The sequence below is a fragment of the Mus musculus genome, chromosome X, assembly GCF_000001635.26.
Source record: "Mus musculus strain C57BL/6J chromosome X, GRCm38.p6 C57BL/6J".
Lineage (NCBI taxonomy): Eukaryota > Metazoa > Chordata > Mammalia > Rodentia > Muridae > Mus > Mus musculus.
Genome location: NC_000086.7, coordinates 72457615 through 72482845, shown reverse-complemented (window position 1 = coordinate 72482845; position 25231 = coordinate 72457615). Strand labels below are relative to the sequence as shown.

General features: G+C 37.2%; 1 protein-coding gene and 1 pseudogene across 5 annotated transcripts in view; one reads left to right on the top strand and one right to left on the bottom strand.

Annotated features, from left to right (window-relative positions):
* Positions 1-25231, top strand: part of Gabra3 (gamma-aminobutyric acid (GABA) A receptor, subunit alpha 3) — a 224244-nt gene that overhangs the window by 174074 nt on the left and 24939 nt on the right. For all 5 annotated transcript variants that reach the window (NM_001357815.1, NM_001357816.1, NM_001357814.1 and 2 more), the window contains 2 exons: positions 6538-6620; positions 23114-23257. In NM_001357815.1, coding sequence (NP_001344744.1) covers positions 6538-6620; positions 23114-23257 — 227 coding nt within the window. The remainder of the gene's footprint in view (positions 1-6537; positions 6621-23113; positions 23258-25231) is intronic.
* Positions 12442-13901, bottom strand: Gm14735 (predicted gene 14735; annotated as a pseudogene).

The window sequence follows — 25231 nt, the reverse complement described above, 5'->3', positions numbered from 1 at the left end:
CTAAGTGAGATGCTGACCAAAGGATTCCCATGGGAACCCCTAAACAACCAAAGCTGTTGCAAAGAGTAAAGGTTGCTCTCCAAAAATTGACATCAAGGTTCCACTGCTGAAGACACCACCTGAACTTATTGAACCTGGAGAAATCCAGCTTGCACCCACATAGAGCCTTTAGCCTACGTACTAGCATCTTCAGTACAGGAAGGTTCTCTGCATACTACCAAAGGAAAAACATAAACATCCATCCAGCCACCATCTACAATGGTATCCTGGCAGCAAGACATGCTAGGGCAATGGAACAAAGCTTGTGGGAGTAAGCAACCAATATCTGGTTTGATTTAAGGTTCTTTCCACAAGATGAACAGACTATTTGGGTGATAAAGAACAAGAAACTATATAGCCCAAGGACCTAGAGTAAAACCAAGTGCTACTGCATCTATCTATCTATCTATCTATCTATCTATCTATCTATCTATCGATTGATCTATCTATCTATCTCTATATATCATGTATAATAAACTAAAAATATAAAAGGAACAATAAAATGGCTCTGAACAACATTCTGTTATAATCATAGGTCAGTGCCACCAGCTTTCATTGGAGAAGCTTCCTTCTGCAACAGATGGGAACAAATACAGGGACCCACAGTCAGAAATTATGCAGAGAGTGAGAGACTTTGGAATACATAAGCTTAAATGGGATATCTGTATCAAAACCACCCCACCCCCGCCCCAAGATTCAGAGAGCCCTGCAGAAGAAAAGATAGAAAGAGTCTAGGAGCCAGAGGGGATGAAGGACACCAAGAACATAAAGCCCTCTATATCAACAAAATCTCCCATATAAGCTTACAGAGACTGAGTCAGCATGCATAGGGCTGGCAAAGATCTGCAGCAGGTGTAGTCCTAGAGCTGAAAAGAGAAGTGGACACATGCCCTATACCTAACCTTGAAGCTATCTCCAATTGACAGCCACTCTCAAGTGAAAATTTAGTTTCCTCTAAGGGACTCTCCCTGGAGAAACAAACTACCCTTAAGGGTAGGCTGCATGCCCAACAGTAGATGGCCAAAAGAAAATTAAGTCAATGGCATCTTTGGAGGTTCATTGTTTCATAATATCATGTTAAAAAGGCTTTTTCTTTTTCCTTTTTAATTTTATCTTTATTTTCATTTTATTTTTAGTATATGTAATAAAATTATATAAATTATATAATAAAAGCCATATATGTTATATCTAAAACATATATAACATATACTACAAAACATATATAATAAAACATATAAAACAAAGCATATATATATATACACACACATAGGTTCTTTGCATATATGTATATATACACATGTATATGTCTATATACATACATACATATATATATATACACGTATATGTCTATATACATATATATACATATATACATACATACATATATATACATATATATATATATATATATATATATATATATATATATGATTTCTAGTTTAGTGTTTTTATGGGAATCTGATCTGGATTGTGTGAACAAATGGGTCTCTCTTGTTTCTTCTCTTTGGCTCTTTTATCTGTTTGTTCTGTCTGATTGTTATGTATTAATTTTGTTTTATCTTCATTATATTATATTTTACAATTATCCCTTAGAAGCCTGTTTACTTTCTAATGAGGGACAGTAAGAGAGTGAATCTGGATGAGAGGGAACCTGGGGAGGAACTGGGATAAGTAGAGGGAGGGAAAACCATAATCAAGATTTATTATGTGAGGGGTAAAGAGAGAAAAATTAAAAGTTCATTAGGGAGAAAAGAAAGATATCCTACAAATAAATCACAGTTTTCTAGAACTGTGTTGTCTAACCCCTCAGTTCAAGGTTTCAATAGAAATATATATCTTTGTGAATAAAAAAACAATCAAATAATTCAGTATGCTAGCTCTTGGCATGCATAAAAATTAGCCAAAAATTCCTAACCTATAATAAAGAAAGGAATGGACAATACATAGAAATATAAAACCTATGGTATCGTGTATCTTAGGTGATATGAGAAAAGAAAAAGAAAGACTATGATAAAGTTTGTTGTCTATAGGGTGAGGAGTAGGAAACTGAGCAGAGTTCATTCATTGAAGGTCTCCTTTAGAAACTACTAGTTAGCCTAAGATTAAAGAAAGTACAAAGGAAGATTTCTGAGCACTGAGAAACAAGGAACTCTATATCAGACTGAGTTTAATAGTCTGCTCAGTTGGATTGTTTCCTTCGTTGAATGGCTAAAATCTAGTTCAAAATGAAGTGTATACCAAATTAAGTCAAGATGGCAAAAGGAAAATTAAAAGAACATTCTGAGCAGACAGGACACAGCCTCAACAGCAAATATTCAGAGTGTGGAAAGAGCCAGAGCCCAGTGACCCAGGAAGATGAAGGGTGTAATGTATGGTAGCACAATACTAGAATCTGAGTGATTCTGAATGCATATGGGATTACATAGAATCTTCTCTTAACAGAGTGGCAAGTTAGGAGGCCATGGTAATAACAAGATGGACTTATTACTGTGGTGGCATTAAAAAAAAATCTGCTTCAAGCAATGGATTGGTCTACAAAGGAACCAGAGTACCTCAATGCAAGTAAAATGAGGGTATTTTAATAATGAGGGTTGCAGGATTTGTGTGGGCATACCCTTTGTGACTAAACTTTAAAGCTTTTGGATTTTCATCTGCATCTGCCTCTTCTAAAGGAAAGAGTCTCCTGGATTATCACTTCTTTACTCCTTGGTATTTACACAGAAATCAAAGCAGCCAAACTCCTGGATCATGGTGGAAATCCTATGATATCAGTGTTGTACTTTGAAGAGTCTCTGATCTTTCTTTTTTGAAAAGCCCATTAAAAACCTCCAGGCAGTGCAAGCTGCTGAGATATTTCGTGTTGCTCATATGCAAAGCATACCTGTTTAAGGCAGATAGATCACTTAGGATTGGATAGTCTATTAGGGGATTTATCCCTGGAGAAGGCTGTGTTGAGAGAGAGAGGGGGGGGGAGGAGGGAGTTGGGCAGACACAGGAGGAGTACAAGTGAGGTAAACATAGTAATCATGTATAGAATTCTTTAAAAACTATAAAAGATTTAAGGAAAAATTATATGAAAACTGAACAAAAAGTTTTCAGCAAAAATAAAAGTTTCAACAGAGTTCCAAAAGCAATAGTTTGTACTTAAGCATGTATATCTTGCTACCATTTCCAGTTCATCTTGGTTAATCCTGGTTTCATAAGACCTTCTATTTGGAGTTTGAACATAACAATTCTTTCATTTTCTCTGTACCTTTAAGAGAACTTTATTAGTTGTGCTCTGACTGGCTTTATACATTTCTCAAATTCTTCCTAGACAATAAGTGTATCTACGTGTATGCCCTTTAGCAAACACCTACAAGGCTTTTAATTCAGTATGTCATTTATGCAACAAAGGTTGGAACTAGATGATGATAATAACCTTTACAGCTCTAACTAATCCCTTGGATACTTACAAAATGCTCATGTGTCTTGGAGAAAACCTCAAGTCTTAAGCCAGCCTGTAATATCTATCAATCTGACACTTTTAAAAGAATAAAGGGTTACTTCACAATTCACAGAAGCAGAGACAAGAGAAATAAATATATTTCACCTATTCCTCCTGTTGGATACTGAAAACTTTCCATGAGGATTTAATAAAGAAAATTGTGTTCCTTCTCTTCACTTACATTATTATTTCCAAGATACTGCCTCTTATGAGTAATGTCAAGCAAAATTATTTTATGTCTACCCAGCAGCCTTTTAGATGTAGAGAATGAGACCACAGCAAATAGATTATAAAGGCAGGATGCAATGGTAGTGATTTCTGATTAGGAACAGAACTGATCTATAATAACTTTCTTGTCTGCTTTTCTATCCATTTCTTGTCCATCTCACCTGAGTAAAGAAGAAAAAGCCTGTCTATGTTTGGGCAGAGTTTGTTGTTAGTCAGATTATACTGTGTTGTTTTCTTTGGTTCTTCAAGCTCTTTCTGCAAAAGAAAAAGACTAATATATTATCCAGGCTAATGTTCACAACTACTACTCTATATTAATGTGTTGACCAAATAGGTAATTATTTTCTCCTCCAATACCAGTTTCTGTGAGAACAATAATTGTGGCCTATGAGTCTCTTACTTTTTCACATTTTCTTCATATTTTACTACAGCTACCTTATACATAGGAAATGTTTATCCAAAGGTAACCCAAGGTAAATAAAGCATTTCTTAAATGATGAATACGTTTTCTATAAGCTAATATATAGAAGGTAATGAATGTAGCAAGAGCTCTAGACTTGCTCCTGTCTTCTATGTCATGTATTTCTGAGCAAATCACACACACTCTGTATTCTTCTATCTGAAACAGGTGATGATTTTCACAGTATATTCCTTACAGGGCCACCATGAGGGCATGGGAGAACAGATGGAGGGGAACATCCACTTTTGTTCCAGGCAACTCGAATCCCTATGACACAAGTCTTAGGAGCAGACCTGAATGGAATTATTCAATTTGAATGTGTTTTAGAAATTGTAAAATGCTATGAATAGCTCAACTTATTAGCAATTTATCCTTGCAATGATAATAATTATACACTGAACCTCCCATCTCTTCCTAGATGTAAGAACATCTACAATTTTACTCTAAATATAAATGTTTCCTGGTATCTCACTTTTTCCAACCAAACTGGAGCAATATTGAACAACAGTGTCCTAACAATTTACCACCTGCTTATATTTATATTTTTTAGCTAACACTATTATAGTAGCAGTATGGTTAGGAAGAATAATGAATGGAGACTCTGTATATTGGATTCCTTACATGCCTCTCTCTATTGCCTTGACATGAAACAGGACAAATTCCTTTGTTTGATCTGTTGATATTCTATTAATCAGAAATCATGGTCCCAAGGTAAATTTGGGTTCCATAGGGAACAAATTACCTATGGAAGGAGTTACAGAGTCAAAGTTTGGAGCTAAGACGAAAGGATGGACCATCCAGAGACTACCCCACCCAGGGATCCATCCCATAATCAGCCACCAAACCCAGACACTATTGCATATGCCAGCAAGATTTTGCTGAAATGACCCTGATATAGCTGTCTCGAGTGAGGCTATGCCAGTGCCTGGCAAATACAGGAGTGGATGCTCACAGTCATCTATTGGATGGAACACAGGGCCCAATGAAGGAGCTAGAGGAAGTACCCAAGGAGCTGAAGGGATCTGCAACCCGATAGGTGAAACAACAATATGAACTAACCAGTACCCCCAGAGCTCATGTCTCTAGCTGCGTATGTATCAAGAAGGTGGCCTAGTCGGCCATCACTTGGAAGAGAGGCCCCTTGGTCTTGCAAACTTTATATGCCCCAGTACAGGGGAACGCCAGGGCCAAGATATGGGAGTGGGTGGGTTGGGGAGCATGGTGGGGGGAGGGTACAGGGAACTTTCGGGATAGCATTTGAAATGTAAATAAAGAAAATATCTAATAAAAAAGCTATGAGCAAAAATGCCTGTGTAAAGAAGGAAGCTATGGAAAGAATGAACAAAAAAATTCTATTGATGACCAGCTTCTCAGCCTATTAAAATACCATTAGCATGACAGAAGCTGTCTCACATACGCACAGGAGTTATAAAGACTAGATAGTAATAACCTGTTGATGCCACGTCCTAAGCAAGTCTAAATGTTTACTGTGTAGGCATTATTTATGTGCACATATACCCATGCATATGTCCATACATGAGAATGAAGTTGGGGCCAATGAAAGATCAACCTCAAAAGACTGGCAAGAATTCATACAGAAACATAAAAATTTGACAGCCAAATGAAAATAAATGAATATATAAATATGACAAATAATTCCCCATCAATATTTTCATTGAAGAATTTAAGCATGGTCTTTTCTATTTAAAATTCTTTTCAAAGTTCTTCAGATTTGACCTTTGAGGTTTCTGATTTCCTCCATTGATTTTGTATTATTGGAATGGTATGCATGTGTATTGTGTGATTGTGTGTTTGTGTGTTCTTCTACTGCAATGGCTTATTTTCCTCTTTCTGTTAGTTATCATAACAAATATATTCTTTCTATTACTCTGTCCCTCATTATGCACTCTTTAAATTGGTTAACTCATATAATAGCCTGCTGAGAATTCTTTCTGAAATAATTAAGCTGTGATCAGTAGCAAATGAGTCAGATAGGACCTGCTGTTTCTATGCTTATTGAAGGGTAGTTAAGGAAGTACCATTTTATATATATTTCTAAAGGTGGTAAGGTGGTATTCACATCAGCCTCATCCAAAAATAAGCAATATTGCCTGCTACTTTGAGAAACTCCCAAGTTCACATAATTCAACCTTTGTTTGCACACAGGTTTTTTCTCTCAGTGAAAAGTAACAAGTAAAACACCATGGTATTCTTAGAAATACTCCATTGCTATTGAGTATACTCCATTCTAACACAAATAAAATTTCATGTTTAACAAAGTTTATCTTGGCTGTCCTTCATTTTCTGCCCTCCTTCCTTTCAGGTTAACAATACACGCTGAATGCCCCATGCATTTGGAAGATTTCCCCATGGATGTGCATGCCTGCCCACTGAAGTTTGGAAGCTGTATGTATTTTCTGAGTTTTGTTTGTCTGATCTGTTTCCAGAGGAAATGCAATATATTCCTAAGACGTTCTTAATACCGACTGTAATCCTTGCTGGTATGGAGTGGGTCAGGAGAATGGGGTCAAGTAGTACTAACTGATCAAGAGTGGTAGACCTAGTTTTTAATACCCATCCTGGAAAAAAATCTTATTCCATTATTTCAGATTAATTTCTATTATTAGATGGAAACTTCAAATTTTGTCCTTTGCCAGAGGACAGAGAAAGGAAATATAAAAAATATTAGCTTCCTAAGGGCAAGAGAATATGTCATACATTTTAAAAATGTCCATTCTTCCCACATCTCTACTTACTAATATTCAGGTCCGAACAGTAGATGGTTAATAGGAGTGACAGCTGTAGAGATTTGCTCATGTTTTAGAATACTGCTTTTCCCATTTGTTGTAACTCTTACAGAATAGACAGTAGAAATAGAGTCCATTTACAGTGAAACTACAGCTATCAAAATTGAATACTCTTGAGAGCAGTTTTGAGCATAAGAGTATTTGAGTAAGTTATTATCAGAGTAATATATTAAAATCTGCATTGATCACATCTGAATGATATTGAAATAGAAATTGTATTTTAAAAGTTTCAATTATATGTGACATATTTTATCAATCATTAGTTTGTCAAACATTTACACACTCTCTTGCATGACAGCCTCTACTCTATGAGCTTGAAATGCATTCATTAATAAAAACAAAATCCCTAGCCTGATGGAGCTTCTATTACTGAGAAGATAGTAAAATACAATAAAAAATAGGGTTAAAGTAGACATAAAGTAAGTAAAAACATGAAAAAAATCACTGTATACATAGTAATTATAGAGGTGTATAAGATATGGTATGAAATTTCAAACATACTCATACATATGTGATTTATATATTTAATTCAGGGTAACTAACGTATCTATTACTTCCAGTATGTATCATTTCTTAGTGCTAAGAGCATTCAGCATCTTCCATTCGGCACTTGGAAGTGTACAGGTAATGCCTGCAAAGTATAGTGTCTCTGTTGTGCTATCAAGCACTACATGATTCCTCCTAATTGTGATAGCTCGGATACCTATCTCCTCAATTTTACTTACCTGTAATTTTTTTCTAATAAGATAATCCTTACCAATCTGTTTCAGTCTCTTTGATAACATCTTATCCTTGTAGGCACTACTCATTCCCTTTATTCTTATTATGTATCAATTAAATATTTTAAAAAGTGACACAAGCTGCAATGGGGCAAATGATGTAGACATATGAGAAAATATTGTTCTAGGTGGTATAGTAGCATTTCAGAAAAAGATTTTAAGTGGGGAAAGTATTGTATTTCGGCTTGCTTAATAAACATCATAGCAGCCATGTGGATGACCACTGAGCATAATAATGAAATCATCAGGTAGAGATGAGAGTATAAACTCAGCTAGAGCCTCTAGAGTCTTCTAAAAGTTTAAGGGGCCTTGAATTATATTCTTTGGGTAAAGAGGGACTAAGTGGAATACTTTGAATGATTGATTACTATTGTCTTACTTATTTTGAAAGGAGAATGTTATTAGGGTTTTGAAACTTGTTTTTTTTTTTTTAAGATTTATTTATTGGTTATATGTAAGTACACTGTAGCTGTCTTCCGACACTCCAGAAGAGGGAGTCAGATCTTATTACAGATGGTTGTGAGCCACCATGTGGTTGCTGGGATTTGAACTCCAGACCTTCGGAAGAGCAGTTGGGTGCTCTTACCCACTGAGCCATCTCACCAGCCCAGTCACATATTCTTTACACTAGAAACAGTTATAACTCTCTGTATTAGCCACTACCTACTGCAATAAGAAGCTTCTCTGGCCAAGGTTGAGAGCCTTGTGGATATGGACATAAATATTTAGAAGGCAAGAGTTCAATTAATTTTATATTGCAGTATTTAAGGTGAGATATGCTGATGGAGGTTATTGAAATCTTTCCTGTAGTAATAACTCAGCTAACCTGTGATAGTAATAAAGATGATGAAAAGTAGTATGCTGGGAAAAGACCTGCAGCAAGATCCCCTGATACATTAGTTGTGTAGTAGAAGGAAAACTCAAGAGTAACCAAGAGATAGCCTAATGATTTTGCTTTCAAATGACACAAGTAGTGTTAGAAATCAGAGTGGTGGGTTTGAGAAAGGAGCTATCTTGAAATTATATGTCAGAAATGCTCTCTATTAGGAGAGAGCACCTCACTGACATGAGAGCCTGAGCAAGACTTGAGGTCGAAGAGCAATTAGAAGGAATAGTGGCAACAAGACAGGGCCTAAAAGGGACAGAGACACTTTCCTTGAAACCTGCAAAGGAACTTCATGAAGGAAAATGGCTTAAAATAGAGTTCAAAATATAGCTTAAAGTAAAAGATTAAGAGAGCTAGGCTTCATGTACAGTATGTTAGAGATGTGAAAGACTCATGGGAAAAGAGAACAGCCTAGCCATAATTCAAAACCAGCTTTTGGAAAGTGTCAAAGTTGCTTCCTGAGACAAGAGCAGCAAAGGTATGAAAGAACCTGTATTTATCTCTTACTTCTTCTGTGGGACTAGAAACCAGAGCAGGAGCCGGATGGCCAGATTGCTCCAGGCTCAGTATCTTATCTGTTAAGGTTGCAATCATCTTAATGAGTCAGGTCCACGATATAATGTGTAATACTTCATTTCTCAAGAGGATTTAGTTGTTTGTTGGTGCCCACTATTATCATGATTAAACCTTAACAACCAAAAATCAACCAAGCATAGAAGGATAAGGATTGTAACAATACTTCTGAAGAAAGGAGAGATCCTCTTATAAATGAACTTGTGCCCGTGGTTCTTCAACCCTGGAATGTGTATTAGTTCTCATGATCATTCACAGGTTGGTCTTAATTCATCTCATGGACATGGAATGAAGCCAAAACCCAATATGAACAACTTTAAAAAAAAACAAAAAACATTGCCTATTCTGTAGTTTTCTGTAGTGCTAAAAGAAGGAGGAGGAGGGGAGAGAGGAAAGGATGGAAGAGTGGAGAAAGGAAGCAGTCACCAAGCTATCAGTTTTAAAATTTAGAGAACTATGTCCTAATTACAAGGGAAGAACAGGGTTACATTAAATCCATCATTATCCTTTATGGAAATGAAGTGATAAGTCTGCACACTGTCTGCACAGCCAGGGAAGAATGAAGACTCTACGTTAGAAATGTGGCTCCAACAGGAAACTCTTTGTGAACTATATTTGGACTTAAATAAAATGAAATCATTAGATACGAATGGGTAGTGACATATGTTCTTAAAACAAGATCTAAAAGCTAAATAACAACATACACAGAGACCTGTTAACAGAGTTTATGGACAAGGACTTTCAAATTTGGCAATTTGTGGTAGCACACAACCATATTCTTAGTTTGGAGTAACTGATTGCTTGTGAGACAGCTGCATCTCTGGACCTCTGTAGCCAGCCAATATAGGCCAATTTTTGAGCCTATACTAGGTTAAAGTAAGAAACCCTGACTAAAAATGAGTAATGTGCCTCATGCCTGAAGAAGGCACCTAGTGTTAACCTCTGACCTCTCAAGAAAATACACAGGAAAATGTAAAATCATGATGGACATGGTGAAAGAAATTATGATATGTAGTTTAAAAATTGTATTGTAAGAAATTCATAGATGTATATTTTACAGATAGAAAAGGAACTTCTAAAACTGATGAAAATTATTAATCTGAAGTCTCAAAATGCACATAGTCACTAAGTATGATAAATACAAAGAAAACAATGCTGATTTTAAAGTTTGTATGGTAATATGAAGATGCTAAGAATACTTAAGATTCTTCAGTAAGAATAATGAATAAAAATAAATCCACAGAATTCACAATGAAATCAAATCCACTTGAAGCTATAGTAATTTAGACATGATTTTATGGTTACAAAAATAAATAGAACAGAATTAATGAGACATGGAGAGAGATCTTAGGCTCTTATTTTATATCAAATCTATGCAGAAATAAAATCCGGATGTATGGAACTTTAAGTAAAGGAAAAGGGGCTGCCAACTTGAGGAGAGATACAGGACGGGTTGACGAAGGTTATTTGGGAGGGACTGGAGGAGGAGAGCAATGTAATGTCTATTTCAGTTTTAAATGTCAAACTCTATATGCCCCAGTACAGGGGAATGCCAGGGCCAGGAAGCAGGAGTGGGTAGGTTGGGAAGCAGGGCGGGGGGGGGGTGGTATAGGGGATTTTAGGGATAGTATTTGAAATGTAAATGAAGCAAGCAGTGGTGCATATATTCATGGTCCAGGAGGTTTCTAGTCTACTGATGATGGATGCTTATGCAAAATGGAAGTATGTGCTCCCCAACAACTGGCTCTACACTGGTTAATATTCTGCCAGTGAGCCACAACACATGCATAGTCAAGAGCATTCATTGTGAGTTATTTCCTTGTGCTAAGCTCAGTTTCTCTATTCATATAGTTTTCAAAACCCTGCCTAGAGAATGGCACCACCAACAGTGGCCTGGATTTTCTCAAGTCAATTAAGACGATCATCCACAGACATGCTTTTCTAGTTTGCTTTCTACTTGTGTAGAAAGAATTCTAAACCAGTACAACTTGGGGAGTAAAGTTTATTTGACCTGTATACTCCCTGATCACTTTATTGGATTGCCTCTCCTGGCTTGCTCAGCTAACTTTCTTATACATTCCAGGGCCATTTTCCTACAGAAACAACACCCATAGTGGCCTTGGCCCTCCTACATTAATAATAATAAATAAAATGCCCAACAGACTTGCCTTAAGCCAATACAATGGAAGCATTTTTAATTGAGCCTACCTCTTCTCAAATAACTCCAGCATATGTCATGCTGACAGAAAACTAACCAGCACATATACCCACAGCCCAGCACAATGTAGACACATGATTCTAGATTATATGAAATTGACAATTTAAGCTAACCATCACAACTATATACACATAAAAGGAAGACTTGCCACCAGCAGCATTTAGTACTAAAGGCACACAAACACACCAAATAAAATCAAGTAATCAAATTGTGTACTAGTTAGTCTTGTGTCAGCTTGACAAGTTAGAGTTCTTTGAAAGGAGAGAGAACCTCAATTGAGGAAATTCCTCTATAATATCCAATAGCAGGGTGTTTTTTTAATTAAAAAATATTATCTCATATTGCACCATGACTACAGCTTCCTTTCCACCTTCTCCTCCCAGTCCCTTCCCTCCCCCTCTCCCCCTCCCCCAGATTCACTGCTCCCTTGGTTTCCCTTCACAAAAGATCAGTCCATTCAGGGATATCAACCAAGCATGTCATATCATGTTGCATTAAGACTAGGCAACTCCCCTCATGTTAGGGCTGGAAGAGGCAGCCCACTAGGAGGAAAGGGGTCCCAAAAGCAAGCAAAAGAGCCAGGAACAGTCCTGGCTCTCATTCTTAGCAATCCAAGATGACAAAGCTATACAACTGTTACATATGTGCAGTTCAATCCTATGAAGGCTCCTTGGTTGGTCCTAAGAAGGACTGAAGCACCCACACTTTGGTCTTCCTTCTTCTTGAGCTTCATGTGGTCTTTGAATTGTATCTTGGTTATTCCAAGCTTTTGGGCTAATATCCACTTATCATTGAGTGCATACCATGTGTTCTTTTGTGACTGGGTTACCTCACTCAAGATGATATTTTCTAGTTCCATCCATTTGCCTAAGAATTTCATGAATTCATTGTTTTTAATAGCTGAATAAGACTCCATTGTATAAATGTACCACATTTTCTGTATCCATTCCTCTGTTGAAGGACATCTGGATTCTTTCCAGCTTCTTGACAATTTGCTTAGTCTCGTTCCTTTCCCTCACTTCCATTTGAAGCCTTAATTCTGCAGTTAACCTGGGAGAACTGGGGGTGTTCCCACTCTGTTCAGGTAGGGACTCAGCATAAGCTGGATCATATATAAGCTTCACATTTCATCTCCTTTGGCTGAGTATCCAGAGGCAGGCTCTTGTAAGGAGAAACCAGATGGCTGAATAGTTAAAGAGGCTGGCTGTTCCCAGTGCACAGGGTTACCTTTTAAGTTATTAAAACAGGACTCCTTCTCCTCTGTCATAAATGGGAATCTAGAAACTTCCTCAGTGGCACTGGCAGCAGCTGTTTCTTCCAAGGTGGTTATATTCAAACACAACACCTTAAGATTCTTTGAGACAGGTACTTCAATTATCTCTTCAGGTTTACACTTCAGCTTTGATTCATATAGCTTAGATCTCAGCTTCATGATTTCACTTTCTAAAATCTGCAGGTGTCTTTCATTTGCAAACAGTTTCCACTCAATATCTAGGGTCCCCTGGATCTCAAATAATGTCTTCAGTCTCTGGATAGAAAGTTTGCCTTTTTTGTGCCTTCACTTTCTTTTTTTAGTTTATCAAACTCCAGACAAAGTATGTCTGCATAATAGGTACTGTCTTCTAGGGTACAAGGGTTGGCTAGTGTGAAAGGCTTAGATTCCATACTTTCATATAATTTTCTAAATTTCTCCAGATTACTAATTTCACCTAAAAGTTGTTTTATTTCACCATTCTTCTGTTCCAAAATAGCAGACAACTGTTCCTGCTGATCAAATTTGTTTTGAGATCCTGATCTCTTTATCCTCAGCAGTGTAGAAATTTGTAATTTCATGTTGCTCATCTGCTCTCTGGAGAATGTATTTTGTTTCTTCTGTGACTGATATTTTTGATTTTCATCAAGATGATCTGGCATTCCACTGCCACCCTCCACCTCTGTGAACTCAGAGTTTGCTGTTTGAATCCAGGTCTTGCTGAAGTGCAAGACCCAATTGTACCTCAAGATCTTGGTTTTCTATGCAGGCTTTCTCCAAGGCATTATAGTAAGATACTGCTCTCTTCTCTTACTCCACTTTTCTTCTTTAAGTCAGCCTACCTGGTGCAGTAGGGAAGTACTGGAACATTCTAGTTGATCTTGTTTGTGCTGCAATTTGTTCACCTCTTCATTGAAGGCATTCTTCACCCCTTTCCATTTCAATTAGCTCAGTCTGAAGATCCAGCACCTCTGAAGACATGCTAGTGAGCACATGCTGCTCAGATAGTAGCTGGAGTTCTTAGGATTTGTGAGAAAGAAGTTCCTCCAGGTGATCTAGCTTCTGCTGCAACTGTTTGTCACTAAGCATTGCTTCATCTAATTCCACTTTGAGATTTTCTGGCTTATTTTCTGGGTCATTCACTTCCTGCCTGTGGCTTCTTTTTAGCTGCATTTCATTTTTTTTCTTTCATTTTAAACCTTTATTGATGTATTGGCTTCATGTTTCAGGTACACTGAAAGCAATAAATAAGTTTCTATATTCTCACACTTTTCTAAAAGACAAAAACTAACAAAAAATTCCAATGGAGTTGGTTTTTAATTATTGTACAATATAATAAGACTAATGATGATGATAGTAGGTAAATTAGAATTATTTTTTTAAATTGGGTATTTATTTCATTTACATTTCCAATGCTATCCCAAAAGTCCCCCACACACTCCCCAACCCACTCCCCTGCCCACCCACTCCCACTTTTTGGCCCTGGCGTTCCCCTGTACTGAGGCATATGACATTTGCATGACCAATGGGCCTCTCTTTCTACTGATGGCCGACTAGGCCATCTTTTGATACATATGCAGCTAGAGACACGAGCTCCGGGGGGAATGGTTAGTTAATATTGTTGTTCTACCTATAGGATTGCGGATCCCTTTAGCTCCTTGGGTACTTTTTCTAGCTCCTCCATTGGGGGCCGTGTGATCCATTCAATAGCTGACTGTGAGCATCCACTTCTGTGTTTGCTAGGCCCTGGCATAGTCTCACAAGAGACAGCTATATCTGGGTCCTTTCAGCAAAATCTTGCTAGTGTATGCAATGGTGTCAGCGTTTGGAAGCTGATTATGGGATGGATCCCCGGATATGGCAGTCTCTAGATGGCCCATCCTTTCGTCTCAGCTCCAAACTTTGTCTCTGTAACTCCTTCCATGGGGGTTTTGTTCCCAATTCTTTTTTTTTCATGAATTATTTTCATTAGGTATTTTCCTCATTTACATTTCCAATGCTATCCCAAAAGTCCCCCATACCCTCCCTCCACTCCCCTACCCACCCAGTTTTTGGCCCTGGCATTCCCCTGTACTGGGACATATAAAGTTTGCAATTCCAATGGGCCTAGAGTCAAGGGGCCAAGTGTCCACACTTTGGTATTCGTTCTTCTTGAGTTTCATGCATTTAGCAAATTGTATCCTATATCTTGGGTATCCTAAGTTTCTGGGCTAATATCCACTTATCAGTGAGTACATATTGTGTGAGTTCCTTTGTGATTGTATTACCTCACTCAGGATGATGCCCTCCAGGTCCATCCATTTGCCTAGGAATTTCATAAATTCATTCTTTTAAATAGCTGAGTAGTACTCCATTGTGTAAATGTACCACATTTTCTGTATCCATTCCTCTGTTGAGGGGCATCTGGGTTCTTTCCAGCTTCTGGCTATTATAAATAAGGCTCCTATGAACATAATGGAGCATGTGTCCTTCTACCGGTTGGAACATCTTCTGGATATATGCCCAGGAGAGGTATTGCCCCCTTTAGCTGCATTTCTAACTGCTCTAGCTGCATTTTCATTTGATGTTTCACAACTTCACATTCACAGCTCAAACTGTCTAACATGTGACTCTTGAGAGCCACTTCTCTTTGACAGGCACACTTCTTCTCTTGGTTATACTCCTCACTTGTCATAACTTCTTCATGATAATTACCCAATGGATTCTTCAATTCAGTTTACTTCTGCACTAACTGTAAGCCATCCTGTACAGTGTTTTGTTGCTCCTTTTTACTTGCTTTGAGCTTGTTTTGAAGAACTGTGATATCTGCCTCCATGTTTTCTACTTTCAACCTACTCTATCCCTGTGTTTCCTGGCTGCTGCAACCAAAGGTTGGTCCAGAGAGCACAGGAGGCCCAGACTCATTCACCTCAGCACAGAAAAACCATCCTATTCATTCAAATGAACTGCCAATAAGTATATGATGGCTAGTCTTATGCCAACTTGGTACAAGTTAGGGATATCTAAAAGGAGAAAAGCTCAGTTGAGAAAATGCCTGCATAAGATCTGGCTGTTAGGCATTATCACAATTAGCTATCAATGAGGAAGGACACAGCCTATTGTGGGTGGTGCCATCCATGGGCTGGTTGTCCTGAGTTCTATAAGAAGGCAGACTGAGCAAACCAGTAAGCAGCCTCTACATCACCTCCTGTGTCCAGGTTCCTTCCCTGTTTGAGCTCCTGTCCTGACTTCTTTCAATGATGGACTATGATATGGAAGTGTAAGCCAAACAATCCACCAAGAGGACATTGCAGTTCTAAACATTTTTGCACCAAGGCACCCAGAAGAAATACTTCTACAGCTTAAATTACATATTGACCTTTGCACAGAGATATCCACTCTCTCTCATAGACCGGTCATTCAGACAAAAACTAAACAGAGAAATAATGGGGCCAAGGGAATCATAAACTTAGTGGACCTTGTGTGTATTCACAGGACATTTCACCCAAACATAAAAGAGTATACCTTCTTCTCAGCACCTCATGGAACTTTCACGAAGTCAACCACAGAGTGGGTCACAAAGCAAGTCTCAACAGGCACAAGAAAATTGAAATAGTACCATGAAGCCTATCTGACCACTACCAAAAATTCACCATTAAAGCTGAATATCAACAATGACAAAACAAAACAAAAACCCAAAACCATAAAGCTTACAAACTCAAGGGAAGTTAACTACTCTCTACTGAATAAAAATGGGTCAAGGCAGCAATTAAGAAAGAAATTAAAACTTTCTAGAATTCAATGAAAATGAATACACAGCATAACCAAACTTATAGGACACCAAGAAATTGGTCTAAGAGAAAAGTTCATAGCACTAAGTGAAGAAATTGAAGAGATCTAGTACTAGTAACTTAACAGCACATCTGAAAACTCTACAACAAAAAGAAATTACACTCCAAAGAAGAGATGACATGAAATAATCAAATGCAGAGCTGAAATCAGTACAGATAAAAAAAACACAATACAAAGAATCAATGAAATGAAGAGTTGATTCTTTAAGAAAGTCAATAAGATTGATAAACACAGCCAAATTAGCTGAAAGACAGAGAGAAGATCCAAATTAATAAAATTACAGATGAAAAGGGAGAATATAACAACGGACACCAAGGAAATCCAGGACATACTTTACAAACCTGTTCCCCATCAAATTGGATAATTTTCTTGATATATGCCACCTATCAAAGTTAAATCAGGATCAGATAAGCAACCAAACAGGCCTATAGTCTCTAGTGAAATAGAAGCAGTCTCCCAACAAAAACAAAGCAAACAAAAAGCCCAGTGCCAAACAGATTCAACACAAAATTCTACTAGAAGTTTAAAGAGGAATTAATGCTAATACTTCTCAAACTATTCTGAAAGATAGAAACAGAAAAAAAAATTGCCTAATTTTTAATGAACACACATTACCTTGATAGCTAAAGTACATAAAGACACAGATGCAAAATTTCTCAATAAAAAACTTGAAAACTGAATCCAAGAACATATCAAAAAGATCATCAAACATGATCAGGTAGACTGTATCCCCCAAATGCTGGGATAGTTAAACATATGTAACTCAAAATAATGTAATCCACCATAAAAACAGATCCAAAAGACAAAAACCACATGATCATCTTAGATGCAGAAAAAGGCCTTTAACAAAAATCCAACACTACTTCATGATAAAGGTCCTGTAGTGACTAGGGATAGAAGGAACATACCTCATCATAATAAAGGCAATTTACAGCAACCCTATAGCCAACATCAAATTAAATGGAGAGAAACTCAAAGTAATTCCACTAAAATCAAGAACAAGACAAGACTGTCCACTTTCTCTGTATCTATTCATATCTATTCATTTTGTGTCTTAGCTAGGCAGTAAGACAACCGAAGGTTATCACAGGATACAAATTGGAAAGGATGAAGTCAAGGTATCACTATTTGAAGATGATGTGATAGTATACATAACTGACCCAAAAAATTCTACCAGGGAACTCTTACAGTTAATAAACACGTTCAGCAAAGATGCTGAATACAAGCTTTTAACAAAAAACAAAAACCAAAACATAACAAAACAAAACAACAAAAAGAACCAGTAGCTCTCCTATATATGAATGACAGACTAAGAAAGAAGTCAGGGAAACAATACTTTTCATGTTAGCCTTTGTGCTGGCTAGTTTTATATCAACTTGACACAGGTTAGAGTCATCTGAGAGGAGGGAACCTCATTTGAGAAAATGCCTCCATAAGATCAGGCTGTGGGCAACTCTGTAGGGTGTTTTCTTAATGACTGATGTGGGAGGGCCTGCCTCATTGTGGCTGGTGCCATCCCTAGGCTGGTGGTCCTTGGTTCTATTAGAATGCAGGCTGAGCAAGCCATGGGGAGCAATCTAGTAAGCAGCACCCCTCCATGGTCTCTACATCAGCTCCTGTCACCAGGTTCTTGCCCGGCTTAACTTCCTGTTCTGACTTCCTTTGATGATGAATAGTGATGTGGAAGTGTAAGCCAAATAAAGCCTTTTCTCTCCAAGGGAGGAAGTCAGAACAGGAAGTTAAGCAGGGCAGGAACTGATCACATAAGTCTTAAAAATATTCCTGAAATTTTCAAAAAGTTTTGACTTAGTATATCAGCTTCTTCCTTCTTTTGATTTCACAACAACGGCTTAGTCAAATTAGCAATATCTGTGTACCTATTACTAAGAAAATATTTAATTCTGATAGAAAAGTACACATTTAAAACTTTGTTCATTTCTAAGTGCTCTAAAAGATTCAGAGTGGGGGTTTAATTTAGTTGTAATATGTCCAGATGGTATGGTTGGATTAGCAAAGAAATCACAGTAAATAAAGATGAGAAGAGACTCAAGGACTAGAGAGGCTAGAGAAGACTACAACCAATGTGAAGGACATAGCAGGTGAAATTAAGGAACACTGTAAGGGAAGGAAATTGAGCACATAAAGAAGTGAGTGATTCACACTCTTAAATCATTCGGTTGACATTTCCTCTGACAACTTTTGCTTTCAAGACTTCTATATTAAAACAATGAGAGAATTTAATAAAGTTGTCAAAAGAGTACAGCTTCTGAATTACTTGGACACACGGTATCACAAAACACTCCCCAGACCTTTGGCTCCTTCGGCCCTTTCCCCCTTCTTCCACAATGTTCCCTGAGCCCTAGGTATGTTTTGTAGATGTAACATCCGATTGGAGTGGGCACCACCGCTCCGCATTTTAAATGGTTGTGGGTTTTAGTAACCACCTCCATAGTGTCACCAACACGACTGCCTAAACATGAGCTGAACAAGGGCAACATCAATGAACACGAAAAAGTAGTTTGGAGTGGTGACCCACAAGTCCTGAATCTTACTCAAAACATTATAGGAAACTAGGGCATGCTGAGATCTCGAGAAATACTCCTCTCCGTGGAAGAGCACATCAATTACTAATCCAATATCAAAAGCTCAGCCCCCAAAACATGCACATGTATAACATTATACAGACTGAGCAGAATGTATATAGAGAGATATATAGATATAGATGATATAGATATAGATAGATACACACACACACACACACACACACACACACACATATGTATATGAGACAACAATTAATGGAAAATCAGATCTTGAATTTGAGAGGAAGCAAGGAAGGGTATATATGAGACAATTAGGAGCAAGGAAAAAGAAGGGCAAAATAATGAAATTATGATGTTAAAAATGAAAGTTTTTCAAAGTTGCCAGAAGAAATTTTCAACAACTTCCAGATATCAACAAAAGGATCATAGTAACCTGAAGAGTATAATTTTTTCTTTTTTTAAAAATTAGATATTTTCTTTATTTCCATTTCAAATGTCATCCCCTTTCTCAGGTTCCCCTCCACAAACACCCTATCCCATCCCTCCTCCCCCTGCTTCTATAAGGTGCTCCCCCACCTGCTGACCTACTCCTGCCCCCCCCCATCCCTGGCACTCCTCTATACTGAGGCATCAAGCTTTCACAGGACCAAGGGCCTATCCTCCCATGGATGCCTGACAAGGCCATCCTCTGCCATATATGAGGCTGGATCCATGAGTCCCTCCATGTGTACTCTTTGGTGGTTTAGTCCCTGGGAGCTCTGGGGGTACTGGTTAGTTCATATTGTTGTTCCTCCTATGGGGCTGCAAAGCCCTTCAGCTCCTTGGGTCCTTTCTCTAGCTGCTTCTCTCTGAGCACTGGGGACCCTGTGTTCAGTCCAATGGTTGGCTGCGAAGATCCCCCTCTGTATTTGTCAGGCTCTCGCAGCACCTGTCAGGAGACAGCTATATCAGGCTCCTGTCAGCATGCACTTCTTGGCATCCACAATAGTGTCATTTTTAAAAACAATTTCCCTAGTGTTAATGTCTAGTTTGAGTTAATACTTACTTGTTTTCCCCCACCAAGTTGCATACTTTTTATGTTCACAATTGCATTACAACTGATTGCCTGTCTCTGTCTTCAGAAATTAGCAAGCTACCTGGTGGGGATTACAACAGTTGGCCTTTTACTATTTTTCTATACAAAAATATGCATGGAGAAATTGACTTTTTAAACTGGACAAAATGAAAGATTAATAAACTATTAACAGGAGAATAATTGAACTTATTTACTGTACTTGATCTTCCACTTCTTATGATAATAATCTTACCCAATGACATGAGGTGAAATGAATGGTGTCAGGCTAGTTTATAAGGTTCCATGAGGCACAAGCATTATGATGCTACAATAACTGATTTGAGTACAAAGGAAATGACTAAGTGATTAATAGATAGTCCCCAGTAGAAATGAATGTAATAGCAAAGGCATTACATTAAAGGGCTTGCTGCTTAACATTTGTGGACTTTTTATTTCTGGAATTTTCCATGAATATTTTTGGACTACTTTGACCACCGATAACTGAATCCTTGGAAAGAGAAAATACAGATGAGTAGGGTGGAATGTTAGTACATAGGAAAGATATATGATTAAGTTTCAATTGCAAAAAGTAGGCTGAAGTTCAACAGGCTTTATGTTTTAGTACATATAGTAAGTGTTGCTACTGGTTAACTCGAGGCATCAAAATACTTGATATATTATTAATATAAGAAAGTATCTACTGTGGCTGATGAGATGGCTCAGTGGTCAAAGGTACTTGCCTCCATACCTGACAACGTGAGTTCAATCCCTGGGACTCACCTGGTGGAAGGAGAGAACTGGCTTCCCTTAAAAAGGTTTCCTCTGACCGCTATATGTACTCTAAAATATGCGTGTGCATGTGTGTATGAGCACACACACATACATGCACATAAACCTAAATGTAACTTAAATATTTTTTTATTTTTTATTAGATATTTTCTTCATTTACATTTCAAATGCTATCCTGAAAGCCCCCTATACCCTCCCCACTCCCTGCTCCTGAACCCACCCACTCCTGCTTCTTGGCTCTGGCATTCCCCTGTACTGGGGCATATGATCTTCACAATACCAAGGACCTCTCCTTCAATTGATGGCCGACTAGGCCATCCTCTGCTACATATGCAAGTAGAGACACAGCTCTGGGAGGTACTAGTTAGTTCATATTGTTGATCCTCCTATAGGGTTGCAAACCCCTTTAGCTCCTTGGGTACTTTCTCTAACTCCTCCATTGGGGTCCTGTGTTCCATCCAATAGATGACTGCGAGCATCCACTTCTGTATTTGCCAGGCATTGGCATCGCCTCACATGAGACAGCTATATCAGGGTTCTTTCAGCAAGATTTAAAGGAAGTGTCTACTAATTGAGATCATTTGTGGGGCTATTTATGTGAAAAAGTTAAATCTCTTATATATTTTCAGCTTTAAAATTGTATGTGTGCATGCACATGTGTGGAAAACACATTGGCCCTGGGTGCCTTCTTCCATCACCCTCCACCTCTCATTAGAGGCAGTCTCAGTTAGTGTGGCTCTTATTGATTTAGCTAAACAAACTAGTCATTGAGCGCCACCTTATTAGCACTAGAGCTCTAGGCATGCACCAAAGTTTTCCTATGATTGATGAGGGATCTGAACACAGGCTTGCATGCTTATGTGGCAAGTACTTTTCCAATTGAGCCAACATCATCTCTATTCCCCTCTTATAAGATTTTCTCTAGACACACATGTCATGACAGATATAGAACTACCATAAAATTATACAATTTGGTCATGGTGCCAATGAGAATTTTGATGTAAATGAGTTCTTAGCATATTGTTCATCAGAAATAAATCATAGAATGGTTTGCTTAATAATTTGAAAACAATATAATGTGCATAGATAACAGTTAATGTACATGAGTATGTGTTAATGCTAGACCTGCTTATGATCAGTATATTTAGTATTATAAAATTTTGAAGAGACCCAGAATTTACATTGGTTTACTAGAAGATTCACCAGAAATTCTTTGCTCTGTGATAAACTCTGTAACTAGAGCATATTAAAGACACAATGGCTGTCTTGTTAAGGTGGAGATACTTTCCATCATTGACTTTAACAAAAGAGAGCTTAAAACTTGGAGGAAAATGTTAAAATGTATGGTGATTAGCTTCCCTTTGTGAACCTAGGTGCCTGAATTAAGTCAAGGTTTTCACTCTAAATATGAAATCTAATGTAGAAAGATTTGCCTTTCTCTGGAAAGGAGTAATCTCATTCATTATGGTATTGTCAAAAATCCGTCACACACCTTTGTTAATCTGCACAAAATTCTGCATTAGATGTTTTAATTTCAAATCAAAGAGAAAACATTGACAACCTGGTATGAAAGAAAACATGAAATTTCTGCTTTGCATATTAAATGGTAATAGATAATTTATAAAATTGTGATCATTAATTATTGCTATTCTAATTTGGATTATTATTTTAACTTAAAATATTATTAGTTTGAATTTTTATCTTAATTTAATATACATCCTTCATCATTAATTAAAGAAAATTTTATTATATTCCCAGCAGTTTATGTTTTATTATCAGCCTAGTTCACCCACTTTGGCTATTTCCACAGATCTTGCCTCTTTTGAGTTTGATGTTTGTGAATAAGGGGATATTTTATTCTTTTTCATCTCTATATTCTTTCCTCCAAGAAAAGGAAAGGTCTAGAGCATTGACAGTCATTAAAGGAACAAAATATTGTGGTTTCATTTCATGTATGTTCTACATGCTATAATAAGTAGTGAGTGTTTATTAGAGGAATGGATGGATGAATACAAGGTTGGACTTAAATGAAGACAAAAATGTATCTAGAAGTCTTTGGGATGGAAGCTGTATTAAATTAAATATTATTGAATCATATACACATTAAGAATGATAGGAAATGATTTTCCTTCCCCTTAAACTTCTTTTTTACTTACCCCCGCCATAGATGCCTATACCAAAGCTGAAGTAATTTATTCTTGGACTCTTGGGAAGAACAAATCTGTGGAAGTAGCACAGGATGGCTCACGCCTGAATCAGTATGACTTGCTTGGCCATGTTGTTGGGACAGAGATAATCCGGTCTAGTACAGGTATGGCCTTATTTGTTTACTTAATTTCTATGTAACCTTTACCATATGACACGATTATATTTCTAACTTACTTAATCTTTAAAAACAGTTTTAAATACCATTACAGTGATGAAGTTGAAGCATATATGAATTCAATGATTTATCCCTTGTTGTTATGCAGTGTCACAGTCAAATTGTGAACCCAAACAGGAAGCTCTTAGTCCCCCTGAAACCCAGTGCCCTGATGTCTCTTGAGGAGTAATGTTTTTGGCATTTTCAAACACTAATCTTTGTGAGTCCACAATTATCGACGAAGTTTGGCATACAGTCATTCTTTCATTATTAAGATATATGTTATGACTTGGTGATGTTATAGCATGCCATCTTGTCTGCCCTTTACTTCAGGACACAGGGGAGAATATAACATACTAGAAATGCTTTTGCCCAGGGCTATGGAGGTCCCATCCCCAAAAATTCTGCACCACTTAATTTTGTTACTTTTCCTGGTTGCCCTCTGAATTTTGATACTTAGTATCAAATTTGAAAATCAGCCTTACTGGCTATGGAAGCAGTTCAAGATCTTATTCCACAGTTTAAACCACCTTTATCATATGGAAAATACATGTTCATCATAGGAATGCTAAAAATGCATGGAGAAGCCAACAAAGGAAATTCAGATCCAACCAACTCAGTGTATCCATGGGCTCTCTATCTATATATTTAATTAAATAGAATGCAAATTTGTCTTAATTGTAGACTAAACATGTGTAGTTTTTATTGTCATTATAAAATATAGTATGGGTTATTTGTATTGTATCTGATATTTTAGTTTTAAAGGTTAGTGAAGCTGAAAATCATAGGTTTTTATATACATATCATGCAATTTTATGCAAGAGACCCGAGAATTCAGGAATTGTATATTAATAGGGGTTTCTGAAACCAGTCCACCCAAGATACAAAGTAACAGTTTAACTCTTCAATAGGAAAATGTCAGTAAGGAACTGGCGACATGCCTCAGTAGTCAGTAAAAAAACTGACTACTCTTAACCAGGGCCTGGGTTCAATTACCAACATATACTTGGTGGCTCACAACCATCTGTAATTCCAATTGCAGGGGATCTGACGCCCTCCTTTGACCTACACCGACATCCACAATCATGTGCCCACATGCAGGTACACAAACACACATACACACCAAGGATGGTATGGAGGTAGGGTGAGGGAGATAGGCAGACAGACACAAGCATAGAAATAAAAATTTAAAAATCTAAACTAAAAGAATTAGAAAACTTTAGTACATTTATTGATATATATTGATATACAGAATTCTTTTTGCATTCTTAGCAATTCAAAAATTTAATTAAATGGCATTTTAGAACACCAAAATGTTCCTAGTGGTACCAAATAAATGGTACTTGTAGTTTATATTTTTATCTACTTTTAATATTATAAGTTTTAAACAGTTTTCATGTTATTAGATGTCCAGGAGTCAAGAAAAATGCACATATAAATCAGTAACAATATACTAGCAATTATAATAAAGGCATTAATACTTGTTTTGGTTACTTAAAATATAAGTAAAATAATAAATTCTCTCTTTCAAGGCCGGAGAGTTCTGGACAATTGTTTGTGGTTTTTGGTGGAAAATGTAGCATTTCATTGCTGAAACTAAGCAAAATAATAGTTTCATTTGTAATGGCATTGTGCAGGGCTCATAGCCTACTTAACCAATTATCTACCATTATGCTCTGTGTTTAATTCTATAAAAAATATTGTGTAGACCCTTCTTTTCCAGACAGCATTTTGCTACAGTGTAATTATCTGTCTATGATCCAGACAGAACATTTTTGAAAATAATACATGTTGACAAACTGCTGTTCTGAAAATTTAACCAATTCTTTTTCCCAGTGCCTCTATATGTACACCCAAGTTTTCTTTTCTCCTTAGAAATACTGGAATTATGGATTCAATTATTTTTATCAAAGATATGTCAAA